General features: G+C 40.1%; 1 protein-coding gene across 1 annotated transcript in view; it reads right to left on the bottom strand.

Annotated features, from left to right (window-relative positions):
- The window catches only part of LOC110502371 (copine-8), an 86,381-nt gene that overhangs the window by 15,408 nt on the left and 43,473 nt on the right, over positions 1-27,500 (bottom strand). The window contains exons 6-12 of the mRNA XM_036959047.2: positions 22,707-22,783; positions 19,700-19,763; positions 5,017-5,120; positions 3,998-4,102; positions 1,802-1,843; positions 1,005-1,080; positions 709-765 (exon numbers count right to left, since the gene is read on the bottom strand). Of these exons, the coding sequence (XP_036814942.1) occupies positions 709-765; positions 1,005-1,080; positions 1,802-1,843; positions 3,998-4,102; positions 5,017-5,120; positions 19,700-19,763; positions 22,707-22,783 (525 nt within the window). The remainder of the gene's footprint in view (positions 1-708; positions 766-1,004; positions 1,081-1,801; positions 1,844-3,997; positions 4,103-5,016; positions 5,121-19,699; positions 19,764-22,706; positions 22,784-27,500) is intronic.

Raw genomic sequence — 27,500 nt, 5'->3', positions numbered from 1 at the left:
CATAGAGTACAGCTATTTCAACAATACACAGAGTACACAATAGAGTACACAATAGAGTACACCTATTTCAACAATACATAGAGTACACCATAGAGTACACCATAGAGTACAGCTATTTCAACAATACACAGAGTACACAATAGAGTACACAATAGAGTACACCATAGAGTACAGCTATTTAAACAATACATAGAGTACACCATAGAGTACACCATAGAGTACACCATAGAGTACAGCTATTTCAACAATACACAGAGTACACAATAGAGTACACAATAGAGTACACCATAGAGTACAGCTATTTAAACAATACATAGAGTACACCATAGAGTACACCATAGAGTACACCATAGAGTACAGCTATTTCAACAATACACAGAGTACACAATAGAGCACACCTAGTTCAACAGTACATAGAGTACACAATAGAGTACACCATAGAGTACACCTATTTCAACAATACACAGAGTACACAATAGAATACACCATAGAGTACACAATAGAGTACACCTATTTCAACATGGTACAACAACCATAGAAAAGTTGGCAACAGCACACAGAGTGCAGGACTAGACTAGTCTTTCAACAGTGACTCCTTTGGGCTATGAACAGGCACAGATACGTAAGTGCAGAATCACATTGATAGAATCCCATTAAGGGATTGCTAGGGTTGAAAGGTAAGTGGAGTAGAAGAGGGTATTAACTCACTGTTCCTGAGTTGAGGTATCTCTTCTTCTTCTTGTCTCTCTTCTTCTGATTTACCACCTGCAGAGAAGGAGAACAGGGCTTGGTTCAATTCGTCTCGTTGATCGTAAGTTGAAAACAAAGCCTGTCTAACTGAATTCTATTCCTCAATCTAATAGGCTGACTAGGCCATGAAAGCAGATGGATGCAGGAGAGCAAAGGTTATTGCTTAGACAATTAGTGCAATACCCTGGAAGGTTCATTGTTTGGGTAAACAGCTGAGACAAGGTTGTGTGCGTGTTTGTGTGTGTGTTTTTTACCTCATAGGTGTGGAACTGTGACTGGCCTCTTGACATCTCCCTGTATCTGGTGCTGAACTCCCCAATGAAGTCATGCCTGGGTGAGCAAACACACACATTGAGTACAGTTACATACACACTAATAAATCGATATTAAACTGATTATGGCAGTAGGCTGAGTATGGCATTAGTCATGTAGACACCTTACTCTGCTTATCTTAATCGGCGTAAGGTCATAATCGAAGTAAGGATACGCCGATTAAAACACCTGGTTTTCTGAGCAATCTTTGGAATTACATGTAAACAGCGAAATGGGCATTCAAGCGTTGTATTTGATCTGCGCATGTGGCAACACTGTTCTTCTTGTAAAGCAGGCAAAAGTTTGAAACAAACTATTATATTCATCTGACTATCCACAAGAATCATATTATTGTGTGCATGCAACAGTACTCAGTGTCAGACACCCCTGAACGGATTTGGTACCTACCAGCTGTGACCTCATCCTCCCAACCTCCTCATCCTCCCAACCTCCTCATCCTCCCAACCTCCTCATCCTCCCTCCCAACCTCCTCATCCTCCCAACCTCCTCATCCATCACAGTGGAGAGTTATTGCTTCTCATAGAGATACAATATATTTTGTCTATTTAATTCAATGCCATTTCATCAATGTCTGTATTTTTGTGGATGCCTATATAGTGTGTTGTCTCACATTATCATGTGATAAAAAAGTGGCGTGTGTGTGTGTGTGTGTGTACATGTGTGTGTGTACACGTGTGTGTGTACATGTGTGTATATGTGTGTCTGAGACAGTACCTACCCTCCATCTCTGTCCCAATCATACACCTCCACCTTTATGCTCCTGAGAGACAGAGAGAGAGAGAGCGAGAGAGAGAGAGAGAGAGAGAGAGAGAGAGAGATAGACAGAGAGAGAAAGACAGAGAGAGAGAGAGAGAGAGAGAGAGAGACAGACAGACAGACAGACAGAGAGACAGAGAGAGAGAGACAGAGAGAGACAGAGAGAAATTCCATTAGAAAAAAAACAATTAGTGTGCTGATTGAGAATCTCTGTTTAAATGAGAAGCGCTCATCTGTGTAAGAAGATGGTCTGGCTCTAAGAGGACTGCTCTCAGGAAGTTATGTCTGCCATTGGGATTCAATATGCTAAAGATTGCAGGAGTCACGGGTCACAAAAAAATAAAGATCGTAGCAGCAGCCACTGCTTTGTACCTGAATCCTAAAGTGGTTCTAGAAATGGTCTGTGGTCAACTACAAAGTACAGAGGAATACTGATACCTAGTTATTTGTGGGTTGGGGTTTGTTTCTGTTGCTTAGTGATATAGGCAGACATCACACCCAAGAGGCCTAGCTAGCTCTGGTCATTCCTATAGAGTGGATTGCATTTATTATAGTAATACATTTGATTTATATAAATATTTTATAACTGGAGTGTATACATTTTAATGTCGAGGAGAGGCCAATCTCAGTTTTATTTCAAAGTACTGAATCTATGCATCTGTCATTTACAGTACCTGCATCTCTGGTATCAGTTACCTGCATCTCTGGTATCAGTTACCTGTATCTCTGGTACCAGTTACCTGCATCTCTGGTATCAGTTACCTGCATCTCTGGTATCAGTTACAGTACCTGCATCTCTGGTACCAGTTACCTGCATCTCTGGTACCAGTTACATGCATCTCTGGTATCAGTTACCTGCATCTATGGTACCAGTTACCTGCATCTCTGGTACCAGTTACCTGCATCTCTGGTATCAGTTACCTGTATCTCTGGTATCAGTTACAGTACCTGCATCTCTGGTACCAGTTACCTGCATCTCTGGTATCAGTTACCTGCATCTCTGGTACCAGTTACCTGTATCTCTGATACCAGTTACCTGCATCTCTGGTACCAGTTACCTGCATCTCTGGTACCAGTTACCTGCATCTCTGGTATCAGTTACCTGTATCTCTGGTACCAGTTACCTGTATCTCTGGTACCAGTTACCTGCATCTCTGGTACCAGTTACCTGTATCTCTGGTACCAGTTACCTGTATCTCTGGTACCAGTTACCTGCATCTCTGGTATCAGTTACCTGCATCTCTGGTATCAGTTACCTGCATCTCTGGTATCAGTTACCTGCATCTCTGGTATCAGTTACCTGCATCTCTGATACCAGTTACCTGTATCTCTGGTATCAGTTACCTGCATCTCTGGTACCAGTTACCTGTATCTATGTTACCAGTTACCTGCATCTCTGGTATCAGTTACCTGCATCTCTGGTATCAGTTACCTGTATCTCTGGTATCAGTTACCTGCATCTCTGGTATCAGTTACCTGTATCTCTCGTATCAGTTACCTGCATCTCTGGTATCAGTTAACTGTATCTCTGTTACCAGTTACCTGCATCTCTGGTATCAGTTACCTGTATCTCTGGTATCAGTTACCTGCATCTCTGGTATCAGTTACCTGCATCTCTGGTATCAGTTACCTGCATCTTTGATACCAGTTACCTGTATCTCTGGTATCAGTTACCTGTATCTCTGGTATCAGTTACCTGCATCTCTGGTATCAGTTACCTGCATCTCTGGTATCAGTTACCTGCATCTTTGATACCAGTTACCTGTATCTCTGGTATCAGTTACCTGTATCTCTGGTATCAGTTACCTGCATCTCTGGTATCAGTTAGCTGCATCTCTGGTATCAGTTACCTGCATCTCGGGTATCAGTTACCTGTATCTCTGGTATCAGTTACCTGCATCTCTGGTATCAGTTACCTGCATCTCTGGTATCAGTTACCTGCATCTCTGGTATCAGTTACCTGTATCTCTGGTATCAGTTACCTGAATCTCTGGTATCAGTTACCTGAATCTCTGGTATCAGTTACCTGCATCTCTGGTATCAGTTACAAGCATCTCTGGTATCAGTTACCTGCATCTCTGGTATCAGTTACCTGTATCTCTGGTATCAGTTACCTGCATCTCTGGTATCAGTTACCTGCATCTCTGGTATCAGTTACCTATCATAATCGCCGTTGCACAGGGCCTTGACAGGGATCTTGAAGGCCTGCCACACTGGGTCCAGAGTGTTCTTTACAACCTCTGTCTTATGGCAGATAGTAAACCTAGAAACACACACACACACACACACACACACACACACACACACACACACACACACACACACACACACACACACACACACACACACACACACACACACACACACACACACACACACACACACACACACACACACACACACAGACACACACACACACACGTTACAGTATTGGAACCCTTTCAAGACTCAGTTTTCCAACTCAAACTTTGCTATGTTTGTTTACATTTGTTTTCTTAATTAGTATTAAGTTTGTCATATTTTTGTCTTTAAAAATCTAAACAAAACAACAACAACAACTGCTCTTAAACAGCACACAGTGTGACCAGGTGTTCAGGATGGGCAGGCAGCATACTGCTGTTGTGCCCTGGAGCTGGCCATTTAAACTGCTTCAGTTAATACCCAGCTGCACAAAAGCCATATGCGCTAAACGCAAAACAAAGGGAGTCTGCTTTCATTAAAACATCTGCTGGACAAGGACATCTCATACAACGTGTGCTCAACTCAGTCTCAACGACCCATTCTTTTTCTTTTCCTCTCCTTTCATTCTCTTTATCTCCTCTCATCCTCTCTTTCACGTCCACTCATCCCTCACCACCTATACGCTCTGTGTCTGTCTCAGCTGGGGTGTATAGGACATGGACATTAGTATTTACCGCACACCGTAACCATATACTATTGCTGTTTGGAGAGTGTACAGTATTTGTTCATTGTCTACAGGCCTTTTTCCCACTGTGTATGGGCAAACACCAAATATAGTACAGTATCTGGGTGGGTTTTGTCTTAGAGTAAAAAAAACTAAAATATTTTGAACAACACTTTACAAACGTTAATGGTTGCAAATTAATCCATTTTTTATTAGATTTTGAAAGATGTTTTGTACAAAATGGAAAACTGGATCAACGGTTGACAACTTACGATCCGTCCTCATTACTGCGGTAGAAGACCAGAAAAGGATCAGACTTCCCAAAGAAGTCTTTCTTGTCCAACTTGTTCCCACAGAACTGCAGCATCACTGACTCCTAGAGAGACCAGGTTACAGATGAATGGAACAGCCAGACAATCAACACCACAGACAGGGACCAATTTTGATTGGCTGGGGGCCTCAGTATTGTAGCGAATTCAGGGGTTAGCCCTGACCGGAACTCGAATCTGGGTCCAGTGACTGTCACCCTAACACCTTAGCCCTTATTTCAAGAGATCCGAACTTCTTGACGAGGTCAATGTACAGTGCCTTCAGAAAGTATTCAGACCCCTTGACTTTTTCCACATTTTGTTACCTTACATCCTTAATTCAAAAATGTATTAAATTATTTAAGTTCCTCATCAATCTACACACAATACTCCATAATGACAAAGCATAAACAGGTTTAGACATTTTGCTAATTTATTACAAATAAAAATCAGAAATATCACATTTACATAAGTATTAGGACCCTTTACTCAGTACTTTGAAGAAGCACCTTCGGCAATGACAACAGCATCGAGCCTTCTTGGATATGACGCTACAAGCTTGGCACACCTGTATTTGGGGAGTTTCTCCCATTCTTCTCTGCAGATCCTCTCAAGCTCTGTCAGGTTGGATGGGGAGCGTTGCTGCACAGCTATTTTCAGGTCTCTCCAGAGATGTTCGATTGGGTTCAAGTCCGGGCTCTGGCTGGCCCACTCAAGGACAGTCAGAGACTTGACCCGAAGCCATTCCTGCGTTGTCTTAGCTGTGTCCTGTTGGAAAGGTTGTTGTCCTGTTGGAAAGTGAACCTTCGCCCCAGTCTGAGGTTCTGAGCACTCTGGAGCAGGTTTTCATCAAGGATCTCTGTGTTTTGCTCTGCTCATCTTTCCCTCGATCCTAACTAGTCTCCCCAACCACCATGCATCACTGTAGGGATGGTGCCAGGTTTCCTACAGACGCTTGGTATTCAGGTCAAAGAGTTCAATCTTTTTTTTAAAGAGGTGGATCAGCTTAATATTGCAGAAAGATTGTTGCTTCCATCAATGTAATTGCCTGCATCGTTTCCAATCCCCCATATCTTTTTTTTGTAAATATACATGTATATACCCATATACATACACGTACATACCCATACATATGAATACATAAACATACATACATACATACCTATATAGATATACATACGTTTTTTTAGAATATACCTTTATTATTCCCCGCAAACAATAACACTTAGGCTTCTACCTTCTGTTTATACATACTATACACATTTTACAGACACAATCTATTTTACAATAGTTCTATTTAGTTTGTTTTTAGTCCTTCCTCTATTTCTGATGTCCATCCAGTTTGATTTCTATTTGTAACTGTGCTATTTCACAAAATATCTGAACCTATATACATTTTACAGACCCTGTATGTTTTACATTGGTTATCTTGTTATTAGTCCCACCCTTCAGCTCCATTCAACCCCTCCCATCTCTTAACACCATCCATTTTGGATTTCTAATTGCCATATATTTTTCAACTGTGCTGTGATGCTTCACAAAAGTACTGAACCTTTCTATTCTCATAGCTTCTACAGATTGTAAATCAAAGATACATTTTTTTGATCAAATCATTATTATATTATTGATTGATTGACTATGGCTTTTCAAATCACCCAGTATTGCTATCTGCAGCGTTAGTTCTAGGCAAATGTTGCAATTCTTCAGCCATTCCTGGACCTGTGACCAAAAATGAGCTACTTATGGACAGCACCAAAATAAATGATCTAATAACTCTGCCTCCTCACAGCAAAATCTGCAGAGCTGGGAAGACTGTATCCCCCATATATATAACATTCTATTGGTTGCAAGAATTTTGTAGAGTAATTTATATTGAAAATTCAAAGTTTTGAATCCGGCGTTGTTTTGCGAGCCAATTCATAAACCATGTGCCATGGAATGGGGACATCGAAAATCTCTTCCCAATTATTCAGCAATTTATATGGCACAGGTGTCAATTTTTTGGTCCTTAAATGAAATTGGTATGTTTTTATTTATCACACTTTTCTTTAACCATTTATGTTCTTTAATGCAGGACCGTCAGACAAGTTCCTTACTTTTTTCCCCTTCTACTTGCCTCTTCCATTTTTGTGGTAATACTGCAATTAATTGGTTGTAATTTTGGGTAGAGCAGATATTTCCATATGTCTGTGTTAGCTGCATGTGTGACATAACTCCACCGGTCCTATTTATGATATCATTCACTAAAATTATACCTTTTTTAAACAGTTCATCATTTTTTAAAATCAATTAGTATATTTGAGTTTAACCACAATATCTGTTGAATTATTTGTTCTGTCTTTTCAGGTGGATTAAACTGAAATTGCAACCAACTTCCTAAGGCTTGTTTAAAAAAGAATGATATTTTGTAGATTATTCCCGTTTCAAACAACCGAAAGTGAGCAGGTGTAATCTGAATAAAGGGAAAAAGGCCATTCTTGAAAATGGGGTGAAACATTCCTACGAATTTACTAGAGAACCCGTTTGGATTGAAGTATAACTTTAGTATGACTGATGCCTTTAGTGAGAGGTCTAATGCTTTAATATTTAATCATTTCTGCCCCCCGAATTCATATTCGTTATATAAATAGGCCCTTTTAATTTTTCTGGCTTGCCATTCCAAATAAAATTGAATATCTTTTGTTCATTAAATTTAAAAAGCAGGTCACCAGGTGTAGGCTAAACCATAAGCAAATAGGTAAACTGTGATATGACTAAAGAGTTAATCAGGGTGATTATTCCACAAATAGACAGGTATTTTCCTTTCCATGGTAGCAAGATCTTATCTATTTTTGCTAACTTTCTATAAAATGTATTGAAGTGAGATCATTTCTATCTTTTGGGATTTGTATACCGAGTATGTCCACATCCCCGTCAGACCATTTTATTGGTAAACTACACAGTAATGTACATTTTTCATTTTTTTGTGATCTTATACGTAATATCATAATCATAATATCACTTATCATAATTTGGTTTCTAGATCATCTATGATGCCGTGGAGGAATTCTAATTGTGGTCTTAAAAGAAAACATGAATCAATGACACCTTTGTTTTTAAACCACGGATTTCTAATCCCTTAATATTATTGTTGGATCTAATTTTAACAGCTAACAAATTCAATGGCAATAATAATTAGATATGCCGATAGTGGACAACCTTGTTTTACTCCTCTAGACAGTTTTAAACTTTTTGAGATGTAGACATTATTTACTATTTTACACCTAGGGTTACTATACATAACTTTAACACATTTTATAAGAGATTCGCCAAATTTGAAATATTCTAGGAATTTATAAACTCCAGTCGAACTTTATCAAAGGCCTTATCAAAATCAGCTATGAAAACCAGGCCTGGTGTCCCTGTTATTTCAAAGAATTCTATTGTTTCCAGTACTTGTCTTATATTATCTCCAATGTATCGTCCATATAAAAAAAACTGATTAGTTTGATTAGGATGAATAATATCTGACAATACTTTTTTCATTCTATGCACCAAGCATTTAGCTAGGATTTTTGCATCACAGCACTGAAGTGTTAGACGCCTCCAATTTATATATACCACTTGGGTCCTGTTTCAGTAATAATGATATCAGACCTTCTTGTTGCGTGTCCAATAATCTACCATTTATATAGGAGTGGTTAAAACATTCTAATAACGGTCCTCTGGGAAAATCCCCCCAAAATTGGTATACTTCCACTGGTATGCCATTAATTGCATCAAGAAGTTCCTCCTCTGTAATTTGGCCTTGACCTGAGTCTGTCTGTACAGATATTAATGTTACATTATTATTAAGAAAAAAAATCAATACAATTAGTTTCAGTTAGTGGAGATGGAGGAGACTGAAATGAAAACATATTCTTAAAGTACTTTACTTCCCCTTTCACAACATAATTCGGTGAATCATGCGTGACTCCATCATTTGTAACAAGTTTCAATAAAAAAATTTGGTAGCATTTCTATATTGAAGATTGAAAAATAATTTGGTGAATTTCCCCCATATTCCATCCAGTTCGCTTTATTTTTTATAATATATTACACTGGATCTTTCTTGAATAAGTTCCTCCATTTCTTTTTGTTTTTCCTCTAACCTATTCTGTGCCTTTAGGGTACAGTTTTTATTGCTATCTAACTGTACTGTTAGTCCTTCAATTTCCTTTGTTAATATGGACTCTTTTGATCTAAATTGCTATTGTTTTATAGATGAGTACTGAATTGCATGGCCTCTAAATTGCATGGCCTCTTAATCCAAGATGGCTTAGCAGTCAGACGTCTTTGTCCTTCATCTTGTCATGTTCCATGTATATATCTTTTTATATATTTTTCTTCGCATATATTTGTTTCGTATTTTTCTAAACCTCAACTTCAAAATACTCTCCTGTAACCCGCCTCACCCAATGTGGTGTGGATCTGTTCTTTTATTTACCTCAGAACCGGAATCCCCCAACAGAAGCTAGCCAGCTCACTAGCTACTAGCTAGTAGTCAGCTAACCACTGATAGCGGTCATCAGATAACGTTTAGCTCGGAAAGCTCTCGCCAGTTTGTACAACACGACTCAAACCAGAGCATACTGGACCTATTTTCTCTCCATATCCCCGGATTCCTACCGCAAGCTCTGAACCTTTTCACCGGATCATCGCAGCTAGCTAGCTGCAACCCGAGTGACTACTCCTGGCTAACCTCTGTCCCGAAGCAAGCACCAATTAGCCTGGAGCTAGCCCGTGCTAGGCCCATTCTCCCAGCTAGCTGAAGAGGCCCATCAGCCACTCCTGGGCTACAATGCCCGGACCCCTTCTACTGCCGGTACGGGGCACGGAACCCCGCCGATCCTTCACGACTGGACTACCGACGTAACCTGCTCGAGGGGGTACTCAACTGGCCCCTACCCCGCAACGTCCTCTGAATGCCCATCTGCTAGCCTGCTAGCCACGGCCCGCTAGCTGCTAGCCGCGGCACGCTAGCTGTCTAGAGCATATTGGACTGTTAGCTGAATAGATCCATCGGCCAATTTCTTGGGCCACTATACCTATTTTTCCAATTGGACTTGGACCCCTCTGCTACTCTGAACCCTACTAATCCATCAAGACTGGTCTATCGACGTCACCAAACGCGGAGGCTAAAACAAACTTTCCTCTGTCGCGACGTCCTTCTAAGGCCATTCTGCTAGCTTGCTAGCCTCAGCCTGCTAGCTGTCTGAATCGACGTGTCTCCAGCCAACCCAACCACTCACTGGACTCCTATGATCACCTGGCTACGCATGCCTCTCCCTAATATCAATATGCCTTGTCCATTACTGTCCTGGTTAGTGATTATTGTCTTATTTCACTGTAGAGCCTCTAGCCCTGCTCAATATGCCTTAACCAACCATTTTGTTCCACCTCCCACATATGTGGTGACATCACCTGGTTTAAACGCTTCTAACGACAATATCTCTCTCATCATTACTCAATGCCTAGGTTAACCTCCAATGTACGCAGATGCTACCAAACCTTTGTCTGTACATTATGCCTTGAACCTATACTATCGCGCCCAGAAAGCTGCTCTTTTTACTCTCTGTTCTGAACGTACTAGACGACCAGTTCTGTTAGCCTTTAGCCGTACCCTTATCCTACTTCCTACTTCCTCTGTTCCTCTGGGGATGTAGAGGTTAATCCAGGCCCTGCAGTGCCTAGCTCCACTCCTACTCCAAGGTACTCTCATTTGCTGACTTTTGTAACCGTAAAAGCCTTGGTTTCATGCATGTTAACATTAGAAGCCTCCTCCCTAAGTTTGTTTTATTCACTGCTTTAGCACACTCTGCCAACCCGGATGTCCTAGCCGTGTCTGAATCCTGTTTTAGGAAGACCACCAAAAACCCTGACATTTCCATCCCTAACTACAAAATCTTTCCGACAAGATAGAACTGCCAAAGGGGGCGGTGTTGCAATCTACGGCAGAGATAGCCTGCAGAATACTGTCTTACTATCCAGGCCTGTACCCAAACAATTCGAGCTTCTACTTTTAAAAATCCACCTTTCCAGAAACAAGTCTCTCATTGCTACCGCTTGCTATAGACCACTGTCAAGGGAAAAACTGCAAGACTATGTTATAATGCTTTTATTGCATCAAATGGTTGTTTTATTCGACAGAACAGAGTATTCTGTTAACTATTGTGTGTGTGTGTTCTACTGAGAGATGGTTCCCGTTTGGAGTCTTAACCTTGTGACACATTCTATGTATCAGTTGTTCGTCATGTAGGTTGAAAGGGGTGTATCTTGGCTATAAAATACTTTTGTCTCGCCACTCTCAACGGATCATTAGAAATGGTAAATAGTTGACAAGTCATTGCTATTGCAAAGCTCTCATCATTACATATTTAGTTTAAGTATAACTCTGACTTGTGTGATAAGTTTGTCTCCCCTCATTTGATAGTAAATAAATGAACCACCACACCATCCCCTGCCCCCAGCTGTGCCCTGGCCACCATATGTGAATTGATTGCCCCCCATATATCTTCAGAGCTCGTGCTGCTAGGTGACCTAAACTTGGACATGTTTAACCATTCTACAATCTAAGTTTGATACCCTCAATCTCGCACAAATTATCAATGAACCCACCAGGTACAACCCCAAATCCGTAAACACGGGCACCCTCATAGATATCATCCTAACCAACTTGCCCTCTAAATACACCTCTGCTGTTTTCAACCAAGATCTCAGCGATCACTGCCTCCTTGCCTGCATCCGTAATGGGTCTGCGGTCAATCGACCTGGCCCGGGTATCCTGGAAGGATATTGACCTCATCCCGTCAGCAGAGGATGCCTGGTTTTTCTTTAAAAGTGCCTTCCTCACCATCTTAAATAAGCATGTCCCTTTCAAAAAATGTAGAACCAGGAACAGATATAGGCCTTGGTTCACTCCAGACCTGACTGCCCTTGACCAGCACAAAACAATCCTGTGGCGTTCTGCATTAGCATTGAATAGCCCCCGTGATATGCAACTTTTCAGGGAAGTTAGGAACCAATATACACAGGCAGTTAGGAAAGCCAGGGCTAGCTTTTTCAAGCAGAAATTCTCATCCTGTAGCACAAACTCAAAAAAGTTCTGGGACACTGTAATGTCCATGGAGAATAAGAGCACCTCCTCCCCTCTGCCCACTGCACTGAGGCTAGGAAACACTGTCACCACCAGTAAATCCACAATAATTGAGAATTTCAATAAGCATTTTTCTAAGACTGGCCATGCTTTCCACATGGCAACCCCTACCCTGATCAACAGCCCTGCACCCCCCACAGCAACTCGCCCAAGCCTCCCCATTTCTCCTTCACCCAAATCCAGATAGCTGATGTTCTGAAAGAGCTGCAAAATCTGGACACCTACAAATCAGCTGGGCTCGACAATCTGGACCACCTCTTTCTAAAATGATCTGCCGAAATTGTTGCAACCTCTATTACTAGCCTGTTCAACCTCTCTTTCGTATTGTCTGAGAGCCCCAAAGACTGGAAGGCTGCCACGGTCATCCCCCTCTTCAAAGGGGAGACACTCTATACCCAAACTGTTACAGACCTATATCTTACCCTGCCTTTCTAAGGTCTTTGAAAGCCAAGTTAACAAACAGATTACTGACCATTTCAAATCCCACCGTGCCTTCTCCGCTATGCAATCTGGTTTCAGAGCAGGTCATGGGTGCACCTCAGCCAAGCTCAAGGTCCTAAACGATATCATAACCGCCATCGATAAGAGACATTACTGTGCAGCCGTATTCATCGACCTGGCCAAGGCTTTCGACTCTGTCAATCACCACATTCTTATCTGCAGACTCAACAGCCTTGGTTTCTCAAATGATTGCCTCGCCTGGTTCACCAACTACTTATCTGATAGAGTTCAGTGTGTCAAATCAGAGGGCCTGTTGTCCGGACCTCTGGCAGTCTCTATGGGGTGCCACAGGGTTCAATTCTCGTGCCGACTCTTCTCTGTATACATCAATGATGTCGCTCTTGCTGCTGGTGATTCTCTGATCCACCTCTACGCAGATGACACCATTCTCTATACCTCTGGCCCTTCTTTGGACACTGTGTTAACTAACCTCCAGATGAGCTTCAATGCCATACAACTGTCCTTCCGTGGCCTCCAACTGCTCTTAAGTAAAACTAAATGCATGCTCTTCAACCGATCGCTGCCCGCACCTGCCAGCCCGTCCAGCATCACTACTCTGGACGGTTCTGACATAGAATATGTGGACAACTACATATACCTAGGTGTCTGGTTCGACTGTAAACTCTCCTTCCATACTCACATTAAGCATCTCCAATCCCAAATTAAATCTAGAATCGGCTTCCTATTTCGCAACAAAGCATCCTTCACTCATGCTAAAAACATACCCTAGTAAAACTGATCATCCTACCGATCCTCGACTTTGGCGATGTCATTTACAAAATAGCCTCCAACACTCTACTCAACAAACTGGATGCAGTCTATCACAGTGCCATCCATTTTGTCACCAAAGCCCCATATACTACCCACCACTGCGACCTGTACGCTCTCGTTGGCTGGCTCTCGCTTCATACTCTCCCCCGCCAAACCAACCAAGGTAAGTTATTGTTTCATGGTATGCTACTGTTATAAGGTAAGTTATTGTTTCATGGTATGCTACTGTGTCAAGGTATGCTACTGTGTCAAGGTATGCTACTGTGTCAAGGTATGCTACTGTGTCAAGGTATGCTACTGTTTCATGGTATGCTACTGTTTCATGGTATGCAGATATCCGGAGGGTATTAATAATATCTACACGTCTCTGCTAGGTAAAGCCCCGCCTTATCTCAGCTCACTGGTCACCATAGCAGCACCCACTTGTAGCATGCGCTCCAGCAGGTATATCTCACTGGTCACCCCCAAAGCCAATTCTTACTTTGGTCGCCTTTCCTTTCAGTTCTATGCTGCCAATGACTGGAGCGAACTGCAAAAATCTCTGAAGCTGGAGACTCATATCTCCCTCACTAGCTTTAAGCACCAGCTGTCAGAGCTGCTCACAGATCACTGCACCTGTACATAGCCCATCTGTAAATAGCCTATCCAACTACCTCATCCCCATCATGTATTTATTTATTTATCTTGCTCTTTTGCACCCCAGTATCTCTACTTGCACATTCCTCTACCATCTACCATTACAGTGTTTATTGCTATATTTTAATTACTTTGCCACATGGCCTATTTATTGCCTTACCTCCCTTACCCTACCTCATTTGCTCACATCGTATATAGACTTATTTTTCTACTGTATGTTTGTTTACTCCATGTGTAACTCTGTGTTGTTGTATGTGTCAAACTGCTTTGCTTTATCTTGGCCAGGTCGCAGTTGTAAATTAGAACTTGTTCTCAACTTGCCTACCTGGTTAAATAAAGGTGAAATAAATAAATAAAAGGCACATTTAAAAGTGTCCCACACAATAAGGGGATATGTTGTACCTATGATATGTCTGAAAAGTCAGTTATAAATTCTTCTGTCCTAGTTCTAAACAATTTATCATCTAGAGGCTTTGATTAAATTTCCAATATCCTCGCCCATGTGGAAATTCTGTAAGAGTAATATATATGCCAATTATGTGATAATCCGACTGCATTCTGTCCCCTAACAACACTTTTTAAACTTTTGGTGCCAGAGAGAATGACATAAGAAAGTAATCAAGATGACTAGCTTGATTAAGCCTCCGCCATGTATATCTCGCTAGGTCAGGGTATTTAAGCCTCCGTATATCCACTAATTCCAATATATCCATGACGTTGATGAATTCCAAAAGTGCCTGAGGATGATAGTTTGTAGTGTGATTTTCTTTACGGTCCATAGAGGTATTTAAGTATTTAAAATCTCCCACCATAATAATAGAGTCTAGTGTTGATTGTAGAGTTGATAAATTCTCATATATATTTTCAAAGAAGCTTGGATCATCATTGTTTGGACCGTATAGGTTAATAAGCCATATCTGTTTATTGTCCAATAACATATTTAAAATAATCCATCTACCTTGATGATCTGTTTGGACAATTTGCACATTTGGATCAAAATGACTGTTAATTAATACCATCATCCCTTTTGAATTTCTTCAACCATGGGAGAAATATATTTTGCCCCCACCAGTCCTTTTTCCACAAAACTTCACTTAAGATTGTTGAATAAGTTTCCTGTAAACAATACCTATTATATTCCTTCTCTTTTAGCCAGGTAAATACTGATCGTCTTTTCAATCTTGAGTTCAATCTTGGTTTCATCAGACCAGAGAATCTTGTTTCTCGTGGTCTGAGAGTCTTTAGGTGCCTTTTGGCAAACTTCAAGCGGGCTGTCATGTGCCTTTTACTGAGGAGTGGCTTCCGTCTGGCCACTCTACCATAAAGGCCTGATTGGTGTGTCGCTGCAGAGATGGTTGTCCTTCTGGAAGGTTGTCCCATCTCCACTGAGGAACTCTAGAGCTCTGTCAGAGTGACCATCCAAACTTCTTCCATTTAAGAATGATGGAGGCCACTGTGTTTTGGGGATCTTCAATGCTGCAGACATTTTTTGGTACGCTTCCCCAGATCTGTGCCTCGACACAATCCTATCTCGGAGCTCTTCGACCTCATGACTTGGTTTTTGCTCTGACATGCAGTGTCGCAGAAAATTACATAATTAGTCATGCTATCCCGTGTTTTACTGTTTAAAGAATCGTCTCTTGTTATATGCTAGAGTTTTTTTCTAACTTTATACAAACTTGCCTTTCTGGGACTTAGTCATAAGACTGGGCGTATAGCTGTAGACCATAGAGTGAAATACTTACCTACAAGCCCTTAACCTCTAGCGACGAGCAATCCCGTATCCGGGGGCGTATAGCTACGGTCAGTTTGGGTGAGACCGCAAGTGTAGACCATAGAGTGAAATACTTACCTACAAGCCCGTAACTAACAATGCTTTAAGAAGTTTTAAGAAAAATATGTGTTAAGTAAAACAATAGATAAGTAAAAAATGTGCTGCCCTGAATGAGGGACACCTGTCTCTAGTCTATTTTCCCATTACCTTATGAGTTATCAAGAGTTGTAATTCTAATTTGATTTGTTATTCTAATTTGATTTTATTGATTTGTTATTCTAATTTGATTTGTAATTCTAATTTGATTTGTAATTCTAATTTGGTAATTTTTTATTTAACAGGCAGCATTGTAGTTTTTAGTTACTAGTCCCTTGGGGCTTTTGGTAAATATGCAAATGTATTTCTTCACATGTCTGCCTATGAAAGAAGGAAACCTTTTCCCCACCTCTAGTTTAATATGAATTAATTGTGTATTGCTGTTGTTATGTTGTCTGTTTCTTTTTGTCTTGTTTTGATACAAATCTCACCAGGTTGGGTCTGCTATACGGTTGGGATTCCTCCCTAAGGGAAAACTCTGCGGGGAGGTTGTCAGTATGATAAGGGAGTATAAGCACATTTTCAAAATGGTTTCAACAAGTGTGTTGTTATGCTATTTGACATTTGTTTTAGGAATGTTGTATTAAGAAAATTGGGAAGGTAATAATTTGCTATATGATAAATATTTTTCTGAATGAAAAATGCCTTCAACTGTTGTTTTGGTCTGTCATTTTTTGAGGTTATGGCGAAGGTGACCACAGATGGTGTCTAGATGCATGGAAGGTATAAATTGATAGTCAAGAACAGTGTGAGCCTCAACCCCCCTAACCGGCTGAAGAAACGGTGTTCACTATGACCTTTTCCTTCACCACTCCTACCGTGAGACCTGAGTCTTAGCCAGCAACCTGTACACAGCATCCAGTCGAAGCTATCAACTGCCTTTTCTCTCATGTTTTTCTCTCGGGAGTGTGACATCAACTTCTTTCATGCTGTTGGGGGACTGTAAAGGAAAATGGCGGCTCAGGTGAGAGGCATTATAAAGGGCCATCCACTTTGAACATGTGCCATTTGAAGGATAAACTGAAACACTATCTGAAGAAGAACATGAAGACACGCAAGAAGGATGAGTGCCAGGAAGGGGTGGGGTCAACCTTGCCCGTAATTGTTTGTTTGGGGGTATCAGGTCATTAAGACTGCATTGAGATACCGATCTGTCATTAACATGCCACTCACGACAGTGTAAGACAGGGATAAACAGGGGCCATAATGAGAAAGGTTAATACTGGTAATAAGTAGTACAAACTGTCTATATATGGTTCCCTGTTTGTAAATATGCATTCTACCTGTGTTTGTGTGTGCTAAGTTGAGGGTCTTGAATTTGAGTGATAAACTCAACGTGGAGCATTGAAGACTGTCATTCTAAATTTGGGTTGTATAACATTGATAGTAGGGAAGTTCCAATGTTAAAGCACATCAATACATATGAATTTCTGGATGATACAGTACAATTGACTTGAGCATGTTTTAGTATGTTTATAACTGTGTAAGTGGACTAGCAGTAGTGAATAATGTGTTATGAGTTAGATAGAATGATTAATTGTGCAAAATATATTTGTAACCAGAGGCTAAGTACATACAGGGACAGAATGTTTGCATAAGAGTGTGTCAAATGATAGATGACCATTGCTGTACATTCATACCCCAGGGTGAGGGTAACTTTACTAATGTAGTGGAACATCTGAAAAGCTTGCGGTGATTTCGCAAAAGAACACCAACCAGACAACGATTGGAATCCGTTTGGATAGGTTCAGTCATTATTTGGTGTTATGGGAGCTGCAATATTTCACTGGTTGATTTATGACTTAGTTATTTTTTGTATTATTAAAACTTGTGTAAAGAAATTGTGCAGCAAAGACATTGAGGCTATTCTTGCCATGCCATTACTGACCCCTGAAGGAGACGCCTCAGAACCCTATTTATCTAATTGATTTCCTATGTCTGATTACATGTCTGATGAAGATGATGATAATCCATAACACCAAGGTAAAAAACATTGAGTTAATGGTGCAACATGTCCATTGGACATGCTCACGGCGAGGGTTATGTGAATAATGCTCCCCCGGTAGAGTTAAGGGCCTACCGTCATGGTGACCCTGTGGCAATATGGACAGTCTCAACAAAGCAATTGCCTTTTGTGTGGTGATATAGTATGTATTGATGTTAAATTCATATGTTCCTTTCTCCCTTCTGAGAATGAATTGCACTATGTGAAGGATTGAAACTCAATGACAACAGAGGTCATTTACAATTGTAATATACTATGTGTAAGAAAGTGTGTCCTGTTCCATCTTTTTCCTCATGTTAATGCTTGTTTAATAGTGACACCCCATCCCGTGAACGGGACCGTTGTAATCATCTGACGCTTTCAAAATATGGGGCACTTCCAAATTGGATTTTTGTCAGGCTTTCGCCTGCAACATCAGTTCTGTTATACTCACAGACAATAGCTTTACAGTTTTGGAAACATTAGAGTGTTTTCTATCCACAGCTGTCAATTATATGCATATTCTAGCATCTTGTCCTGACAAAATATCCCGTTTAAAAAGGGAACGTATTTTTTCCAAAAATGAAAAAACTGCCCCTAGAGTCGCAACAGCTTAATGAAAATACTTGTGTCATTTTCTATTAGGTTGAGACTTAGCCTCAAAAGGGAGGAAATGTTGTGGGAAATTACATCATTTGTCATGCTATCCTGTGTTTTACTGTATAAAGAAATATCTCGTTATATGCTTGTGTCTTTTCTAACCTGATACAAACTTGCCTTTGTATCAGGCAAGATTGGGCATATAGCTAAGGTCCATTTTGGTGTGACCGCAGCACCCAAACAACATCCCGTGGATTTAGTGTCTACAGAAAGTCACATGGATAATATAGTGTTTGCTGTTGTGAATGCAGCTAGACGGTTGAGCCATCTGGCTATCAACCTCGTGCTATCTTAAATCTGCACAGACAACTAATTGCCTTTTACACACTATCTGCTGACTGCCATGTATAAACCTAGAACTGACACCATTTATTGAGCTTTCAACTATGCGGTGTTGAGTGGATGGTTGATTCTCCATTTTTGCAAGTCATATAATAAAAGTGTAGTTTGAAAGAGCCTGCAATCTCTTTTCCTATAGAATTGCTACCACAACTGTCAAGTGTGGGACCTTATATAGACAGGGTGTGTCTTTCCAAATCATGTCCAAGCAATTGAATTTACCACAGGTCGCCTCCAATCAATTTGTAGAAACATCTCAATGATGATCAATGGAAACAGGATGCATCTGAGCTCAATTTCCAGTCATACAGCAAAGGGTCTGAATACTTATGTAAATAACGTATTTCTGTTTTCACTTTGTCATTATGGATAATGTAGTGGAAAAAGTCAAGGGGTCTGAATACCTTCCAAAGAAACTGTAGGTGTTGGGTTTAAGGTCACTGTAGTACATAGAGGACTACTCGTTGGGAAACAGGCAACGTGTGATTTCTGTGCTTACACTTAAAATAATGTTTGTGCATGTGTGTTCGCGTATGTGAGTGTGTGCGTGTGTTTGTTTGTTGGAGTATGTGGATACTGTATGTATGACTAAACATTCACTGTTTAAAAGGCTAAAGTTGTCCATTTTGATGATGCCTGTTCATTCAAGGGGCTAAACAACAGCTTCATACTGCAAGTGAGTTTTTTTTTTAAACACACAAAAATAACTCACCCTGCAATTGCTCAGCTCCTCTGCTCTCACTATGATAGTTCCACACTTCTTCCCTGGAATCCCACTGTTACAACACACAAAAAAGGGACTGGAATCATTCTTCTATCTATGTTACTGTACATTTGATTATTTATTCATGGCTCGCTGTCCGTCCACATCCATGGCATGCGTGAATCGTCAATAGCTTCCATGAGGCCTAGGCTTAGTGTTTTGTACAGAATGCCGACATACAGAACAAACTTCAAGTCAGAAAACAGACTAATTAAATTACTGTTAGAAGCCAAAGGCTTGGTTCAGACTGGAGAGAGCAATGTTGTTTTTTTGGCTAAGGAGAGCTAGGTAATGTTGCCGGGATTATGCAAAAACATGCATGGAGGAAAATCGATGTAAAATTTAAGTGAGTCTTTGAAATCCGTCTGGTGTCTGAGACTTGAGGGGCTCTCAGAGGCACAGGGAGTGAGAGGCACTCTCTGAAATGAACTGACTGGGTGAGCAGTGAGCACAAAACCTTGGCATTGAGGGGGGGGGGGGGGCAAGAGAAAGGGGGATGGAGAGAGACTGAGTGTGAGAGGAGGAGAGAAAGTCAGTGAAATAGTGAACGAGAGACTGAGCGTGATAGAGAGATGAAACAGAATGAGAGGGAGGAAGAGAGAGAGAGGGGGAGGGAGAGAGAGAGGGAGAGAGAGCAAGAGAATGAGAGAGCGAGAGAGCAAGAGAATGAGAGAGAGAGAGAGAGAGAGAGAGAGAGAGAGATTGGGAGCGAGAGCACGAGAGAGATAGTGAATGAGAGAGAAAGGGAGCAAGAGCGCGAGAGCGAACAAGAGAGAGATAGTGTGAGAGAGAAAGAACAAGAGAGAGGGATAGTGAACGAAAGAGAGAGAGAGAGAGAGAGAGAGAGAGAGAGAGAGAGAGAGAGAGAGAGAGAGAGAGAGAGAGAGAGAGAGAGAGAGAGAGAGAGAGAAAATCCAATTTTGATAAACTCCCATATCTACTGGGTGAAGTTCCACAGTGTGCCATCACAGCAGCAAGATTTGTGACCTGTTTCCACAAGAAAAGGGCAACCAGTGAAGAACAAACACCATTGTAAATACAACCCATATTTATGCTTATTTATTTTCCCTTGTGTACTTTAACTATTTGTACATTGTTACAACACTGTATATATATATATATATATAATATGACATTTGTAATGTCTTTATTGTTTTGAAACTTCTGTATGTGTAATGTTTACTGTTAATTTTTATTGTTTATTTCACTTTTGTATAATATCTACCTCACTTGCTTTGGCAATGTTAACACGTTTCCCATGCCAATAAAGCCCCTTGAATTGAATTGAATTGAGAGAGAGGAGGAAGACAGAGGGAGAATATGAAAGAGATGGAAGGGATTCAGTAGAAAAGGAATAACATTGAATAAACTGTGCAGTTCATACAAGTCCTTCAATTAGATTCTTTACACACTTGATGTGGTTCTGATGTGGTTCATTAGGGCAGCAGGTAGCTGAACGGTTAGAGCGTTGGGCCATTAAACGAAATGTTGCCGGTTCAAATACCTGAGTCGACAAGGTGAAAAATCTGTCTGTGCCCTTGAGCAAAGCACTTAACACACATTTGCTCCAGGGTGCTGTATTGCTATGGCTTACCCTATAAAACAACACATTCCAGTACACCTATCTGGTGTATGTGACAATACAACATAAAAATATATATATTATCTATAGTCTAGAAAAGGGACGACATGAGAATCGGACTTTGATACCAGCAACATGACCTGACCCATACTTCTGTCTCACCTATCTACCATTAAAACGGTTTTGTCGGCACTAGAACCGACAAAGTGAAAAGAAAATCTGGACCATCACAGTACGGTTCTGGTGGGTATCACAGGATAGTGTAAAAGAGGGATACCGGTCATGTGTAACGGTAGAATAAGTTCATGAAAGACGTCTGTCTTGATATCCTGATATCATCTGTCTAAAGACAACAGTGTTTAGTACGTATGGTGTACTATCTTATATGTACTATCTTATATCTACTACAATATTATCTATCCAATCTAGTGACCACACTTTTGACTCGGCTTTTTCTATGTAAATAAAGGGGCCTCTTTTAGATACAGTGGGCTGACTGCATTCAAAACACACACACACACACACACACACACACACACACACACACACACACACACACACACACACACACACACACACACACACACACACACACACACACACACACACACACACACACACACACACACACACACACACACACAGAAAAAGTGCATCCTGAGATGATTATGTAACTTGATGACAGCAGCTCATTCCTACATCATCATCGTCTTGTGTGTCATTCTTCTGCTGACCCATTCAGCTGCAACAACACATTTTCATACGTACATAATCTCCCACACACACACACACAGTTGGGTGAGGGTCACCCCACTCACGGTCCCCCCGCCTTATCCTGTTGTGTGAAAGCAGCAGCTGGTAGTAACAACATTGCTGGAATCTCATACATTGGATTAAAAAAATGTTTCTGCATTATAAAGTGAAGTTGTCATCTGCTAACGGATTTCTTATGTTCTAAACTCAGTGGGGATGCCTGGTTTTGTGCTCAATACAAACATGAACTGAGTTTCATTAAATAGGCATGAACAAGGTTCTTGTATTGCTCAACAATAATTTGCGGTAACCTTGCTTAGCCAACAGCCAAGAGTTCTGAAGGTGGTAATGTAGGAGGATTAATGCATTGAATTTCAATCTTTTTCCTAAATTGACTGAGATTGGCCCCACCGTAGAATATACATAAATGGAATACCAACTATGCAAAATTGCAAAAAAAAAAATACAGCCCTTTAAACCATCTAATTTATGTTGCCTCTTGGGCCTGGCTTTTAATAATGAGGACAAAACAGGACAAAATAGGACAAAATAGCGACGACAGGGAACAGGGATGTGTGTGTTTGTGTGTGTGTGAGAGAGAAAGAATGGTACATTACTTACATGAGAGGTTTCTCCATGCGGCTTCCCATGGAGCCTACCACCTCCCCCAGGGTACAGAACGCCTGGCCCAGGAAGTCCTACACACACAGTGAGAGAGAGAGAGAGAGAGAGAGAGAGAGAGAGAGAGAGAGAGAGAGAGAGAGAGAGAGAGATGCCTCAAAAGATGGATGGGGAAAAACTGTAATTTGCTGTACAGTATTTTCTTTAGGATGTTCAGCATGAATGTGAGAGCACCAAAGCCAAGCAAGCAGACCAGGGCGATTATATGAAAAAGTGACACTGATTATAGCTATGCTTTTCAATCTGTCTTTTCTTCCATCTAACACCTAAACACTCAGGAGCCTGGCTTAGCCACTACCACGACAACAGCAGGACATTAATGTTTGGACCAATGTTTTTGTCAAGCTTCCCATACATACTATATATGATGAATAATGACATCCATACATGATGAGGACCTTGAGATCAGACTACAAGGCATGATGAACATAAGAATAAATACAGGTAACACATACAGGTAACACGTACAGGTAACATATACAGGTATTGTAACATACAGGTAACATATACAGGTATTGTAACATATAGGTAACACATACAGGTAACATACAGGTAACACATACAGGTATTGTAACATACAGGTAACACATAGGTAACACATACAGGTAACATATAGGTAACATATACAGGTAACATATGGGTAACACATACAGGTAACATATAGGTAACATATAGGTAACACATACAGGTATTGTAAAATACAGGTAACACATACAGGTATTGTAACATATAGGTAACACATACAGGTATTGTAACATACAGGTAACACATACAGGTATTGTAACATATAGGTAACACATACAGGTAACATACAGGTAACACATACAGGTATTGTAACATACAGGTAACACATAGGTAACACATACAGGTAACATATAGGTAACATATACAGGTAACATATAGGTAACATATAGGTAACACATACAGGTATTGTAACATATAGGTAACACATACAGGTAACATACAGGTAACACATACAGGTATTGTAACATACAGGTAACATATAGGTAACACATACAGGCAACATATAGGTAACATATACAGGTGTCATGACGTTGCCCTCTTTGGGTACAGCAAGCCACATCCCCCTCTTCCTGCCTCCCCCTGCCTCCTTCAACCAGACTGCTGTGATCAGAGAGAGGTCGTAAATTCCTGAGGAGAAGACCCTGCCTCATGGCCACACAGTATAAGAGATAGAGTGAAGTTTCATAGAGAACAAAGGAATTTCTTTCACCTCACAGAACTTGAGGTCCGAACAACGTTTACGTTCCGGAGAAGGTATAAAATATCGGTGAAGAATCCAGCTACAAACTGGTCCGTTTGTTACAACTCGGGAAGCTCATGGGTGACGGTGCAGCCACATTACCATAACGCTGTTTATATAATAGCCTCAGATATGAGGTTTTACATCTAATTGTTGTATAAGATGAATGAGTGAGTATGATACTGTTTACACAATTTTACAATGTGATTTTGGACTGTTTAATGAAGGAGGGTCAGGCATCCTGGGACAGCCCCTTTTCTGCAATTCCGAATAAAACCTTTGAGAAATTCTCAACTAGACCATGTTTTCCTCCATTACGAGGGGACAAAGGCTGTAGACCATTGCTGAATCTTTTAACCACGTGGTTAAACTCTTAGACTATCGATACCGACAGAATAAGAACAAGTCTTTGATATGAATTACTAGTCTGCAGCTAGGAATTCGGTATCTTTGAATGCGAAGAACGACAACTGCCAAAATATCCAATCTATAACGAATCAATGAATGTCACTCTGAACAATCCACTCTAACCAAAACAGAGAGAGAGAGAGAGAGAGAGAGAGAGAGAGAGAGAGAGAGAGAGAGAGAGAGAGAGAGAGACGGACAATTCTACAAAAGAAACAAACTTTTCACCAGCGATCAAGACGACACACTGAGTGTAAATATATATATTGATTGCAATTGTTCCCGAATGAGTGAGCGTTCATGTGCAAAGGATTAACATTTCATTTATTATAATTATTAACTCTGTAGTGACTTCTTAGTCGACCCCCACTTCCCTTTTGTCTAACAAGCCGCCATGCCGGTTTAGCCCACTAGGGCACATTCTCCTATCATTTCTTGTAACCACATTGACTTTGTTTGTTTGTTTATGCATTTCTGTGAATTACTTAGTTAGTAATAAATAAATGATTTAAGACAATTGATGTATGGATGACTCATAGTGAAGACTGGGTTCGTACAGATAACCAACAATTTACGACGTTTGGAATGAGACTAACGTGAGGTAAAATAAATAATTCATTAATCAGATTACTATTTGATCAGATATAAAATATCAGAAAAGTTATTTTAGGAAATGATAACTTTGTAATCTGAATATTTTTCCTTGGTGCCCCGACTTCCTAGTTAATTACAGTTACATGATTAATCAGGTTGATCGCGTAATACTAATTACAGAGAATCTTTGATGAAAACTAAAAGTCTTCAGTTAATGATAGTAAAGACACGACACAGGTAACATACAGGTAACACATACAGGTAACATATAGGTAACACATACAGGTATTTTAACATACAGGTAACACATACAGGTAACACATACAGGTAACACATACAGGTATTTGAACATACAGGTAACACATACAGGTAACATATAGATAACACATACAGGTATTTTAACATACAGGTAACATATAGATAACACATACAGGTATTTTAACATACAGGTAACATATAGATAACACATACAGGTATTTTAACATACAGGTAACACATACAGTTAACACATAGGTAACACATACAGGTATTTTAACATACAGGTAACACATACAGGTAACATATAGGTAACACATACAGGTATTTTAACATATAGGTAACACATACAGTTAACACATAGGTAACACATACAGGTATTTTAACATAGAGGTAACACATACAGGTATTTTAACATACAGGTAACATACAGGTAACACATACAGGTAACATATAGATAACACATACAGGTATTTTAACATACAGGTAACACATACAGGTAACACATAGGTAACACATACAGGTAACACATAGGTAACACATACAGGTAACACATAGGTAACACATACAGGTATTTTAACATACAGGTAACACATACAGGTATTTTAACATATAGATAACACATACAGGTATTTTAACATACATGTAACACATAGGTAACACATACAGGTATTTTAACATACAGGTAACACATACAGGTAACACATAGGTAACACATACAGGTATTTTAACATACAGGTAAAACATACAGGTAACACATAGGTAACACATACAGGTATTTTAACATACAGGTAAAACATACAGGTAACACATAGGTAACACATACAGGTATTTTAACATACAGGTAACACATACAGGTAACATATAGATAACACATACAGGTATTTTAACATACAGGTAACACATATAGGTAACACATACAGGTATTTTAACATACAGGTAACACATACAGTTAACACATAGGTAACACATACAGGTAACACATACAGGTAACACATACAGGTATTTTAATATACAGGTAACACATACAGGTAACACATAGGTAACACATACAGGTATTTTAACATACAGGTAACACATACAGGTAACACATAGGTAACACATACAGGTATTTTAACATACAGGTAACACATACAGGTAACACATAGGTAACACATACAGGTATTTTAATATACAGGTAACACATACAGGTAACACATAGGTAACACATACAGGTATTTTAACATACAGGTAACACATACAGTTAACACATAGGTAACACATACAGGTAACACATACAGGTATTTTAACATACAGGTAACACATACAGTTAACACATAGGTAACACATACAGGTAACACATACAGGTATTTTAACATACAGGTAACACATACAGGTAACACATAGGTAACACATACAGGTATTTTAACATACAGGTAACACATACAGTTAACACATAGGTAACACATACAGGTAACATACAGATATTTTAACATATAGGTAACACGTTTTTTTTTTTAGAGGTAACACATAGGTAACACATACAGGCAACATATAGATAACACATACAGGTATTGTAACATACAGGTAACACATAGGTAACACATAAAGGTAACATACAGATATTTTAACATATAGGTAACACATTTTATTTTATTTCACCTTTATTTAACCAGGTAGGCTAGTTGAGAACAAGTTCTCATTTGCAACTGCGACCTGGCCAAGATAAAGAATAGCAATTTGACACATACAACAACACAGTTACACATGGAATAAACAAAACATAGTTAATAATACAGTAGAACAAAAGAAAACAAAAAGTGAGTGCAAATTAGTTAAGATAAGGGAGTTAAGGCAATAAATAGGCCATGGTGGCGAAGTGATTACAATATAGCAATTAAACACTGGAATGGAGATGTGCAGAAGATGAATGTGCAAGTAGAGATACTGGGGTGCAAAGGAGCAAGATAAATAAATAAATACTGTATGGGGATGAGGTAGTTGGATGGGCTATTTACAGATGGGCTATGTACAGGTGCAGTGATCTGTGAGCTGCTCTGACAGCTGGTGCTTAAAGCTAGTGAGGGAGATATGAGTCTCCAGCTTCAGAGATTTTTGCAGTTCGTTCCAGTCATTGGCAGCAGAGAACTGGAAGGAAAGGCGAACAAAGGGGAATTTGTCACCCCACCAGTGAGATATACCTGCTGGAGCGCGTGCCACGAGTGGGTGCTGCTATG

The sequence above is a fragment of the Oncorhynchus mykiss genome, chromosome 2 (assembly GCF_057628025.1).
Source record: "Oncorhynchus mykiss isolate SJ-2025 chromosome 2, ASM5762802v1, whole genome shotgun sequence".
Classification (NCBI taxonomy): Eukaryota; Metazoa; Chordata; class Actinopteri; order Salmoniformes; family Salmonidae; genus Oncorhynchus; species Oncorhynchus mykiss.
This window is presented reverse-complemented; position numbering and strand designations above follow the sequence as displayed.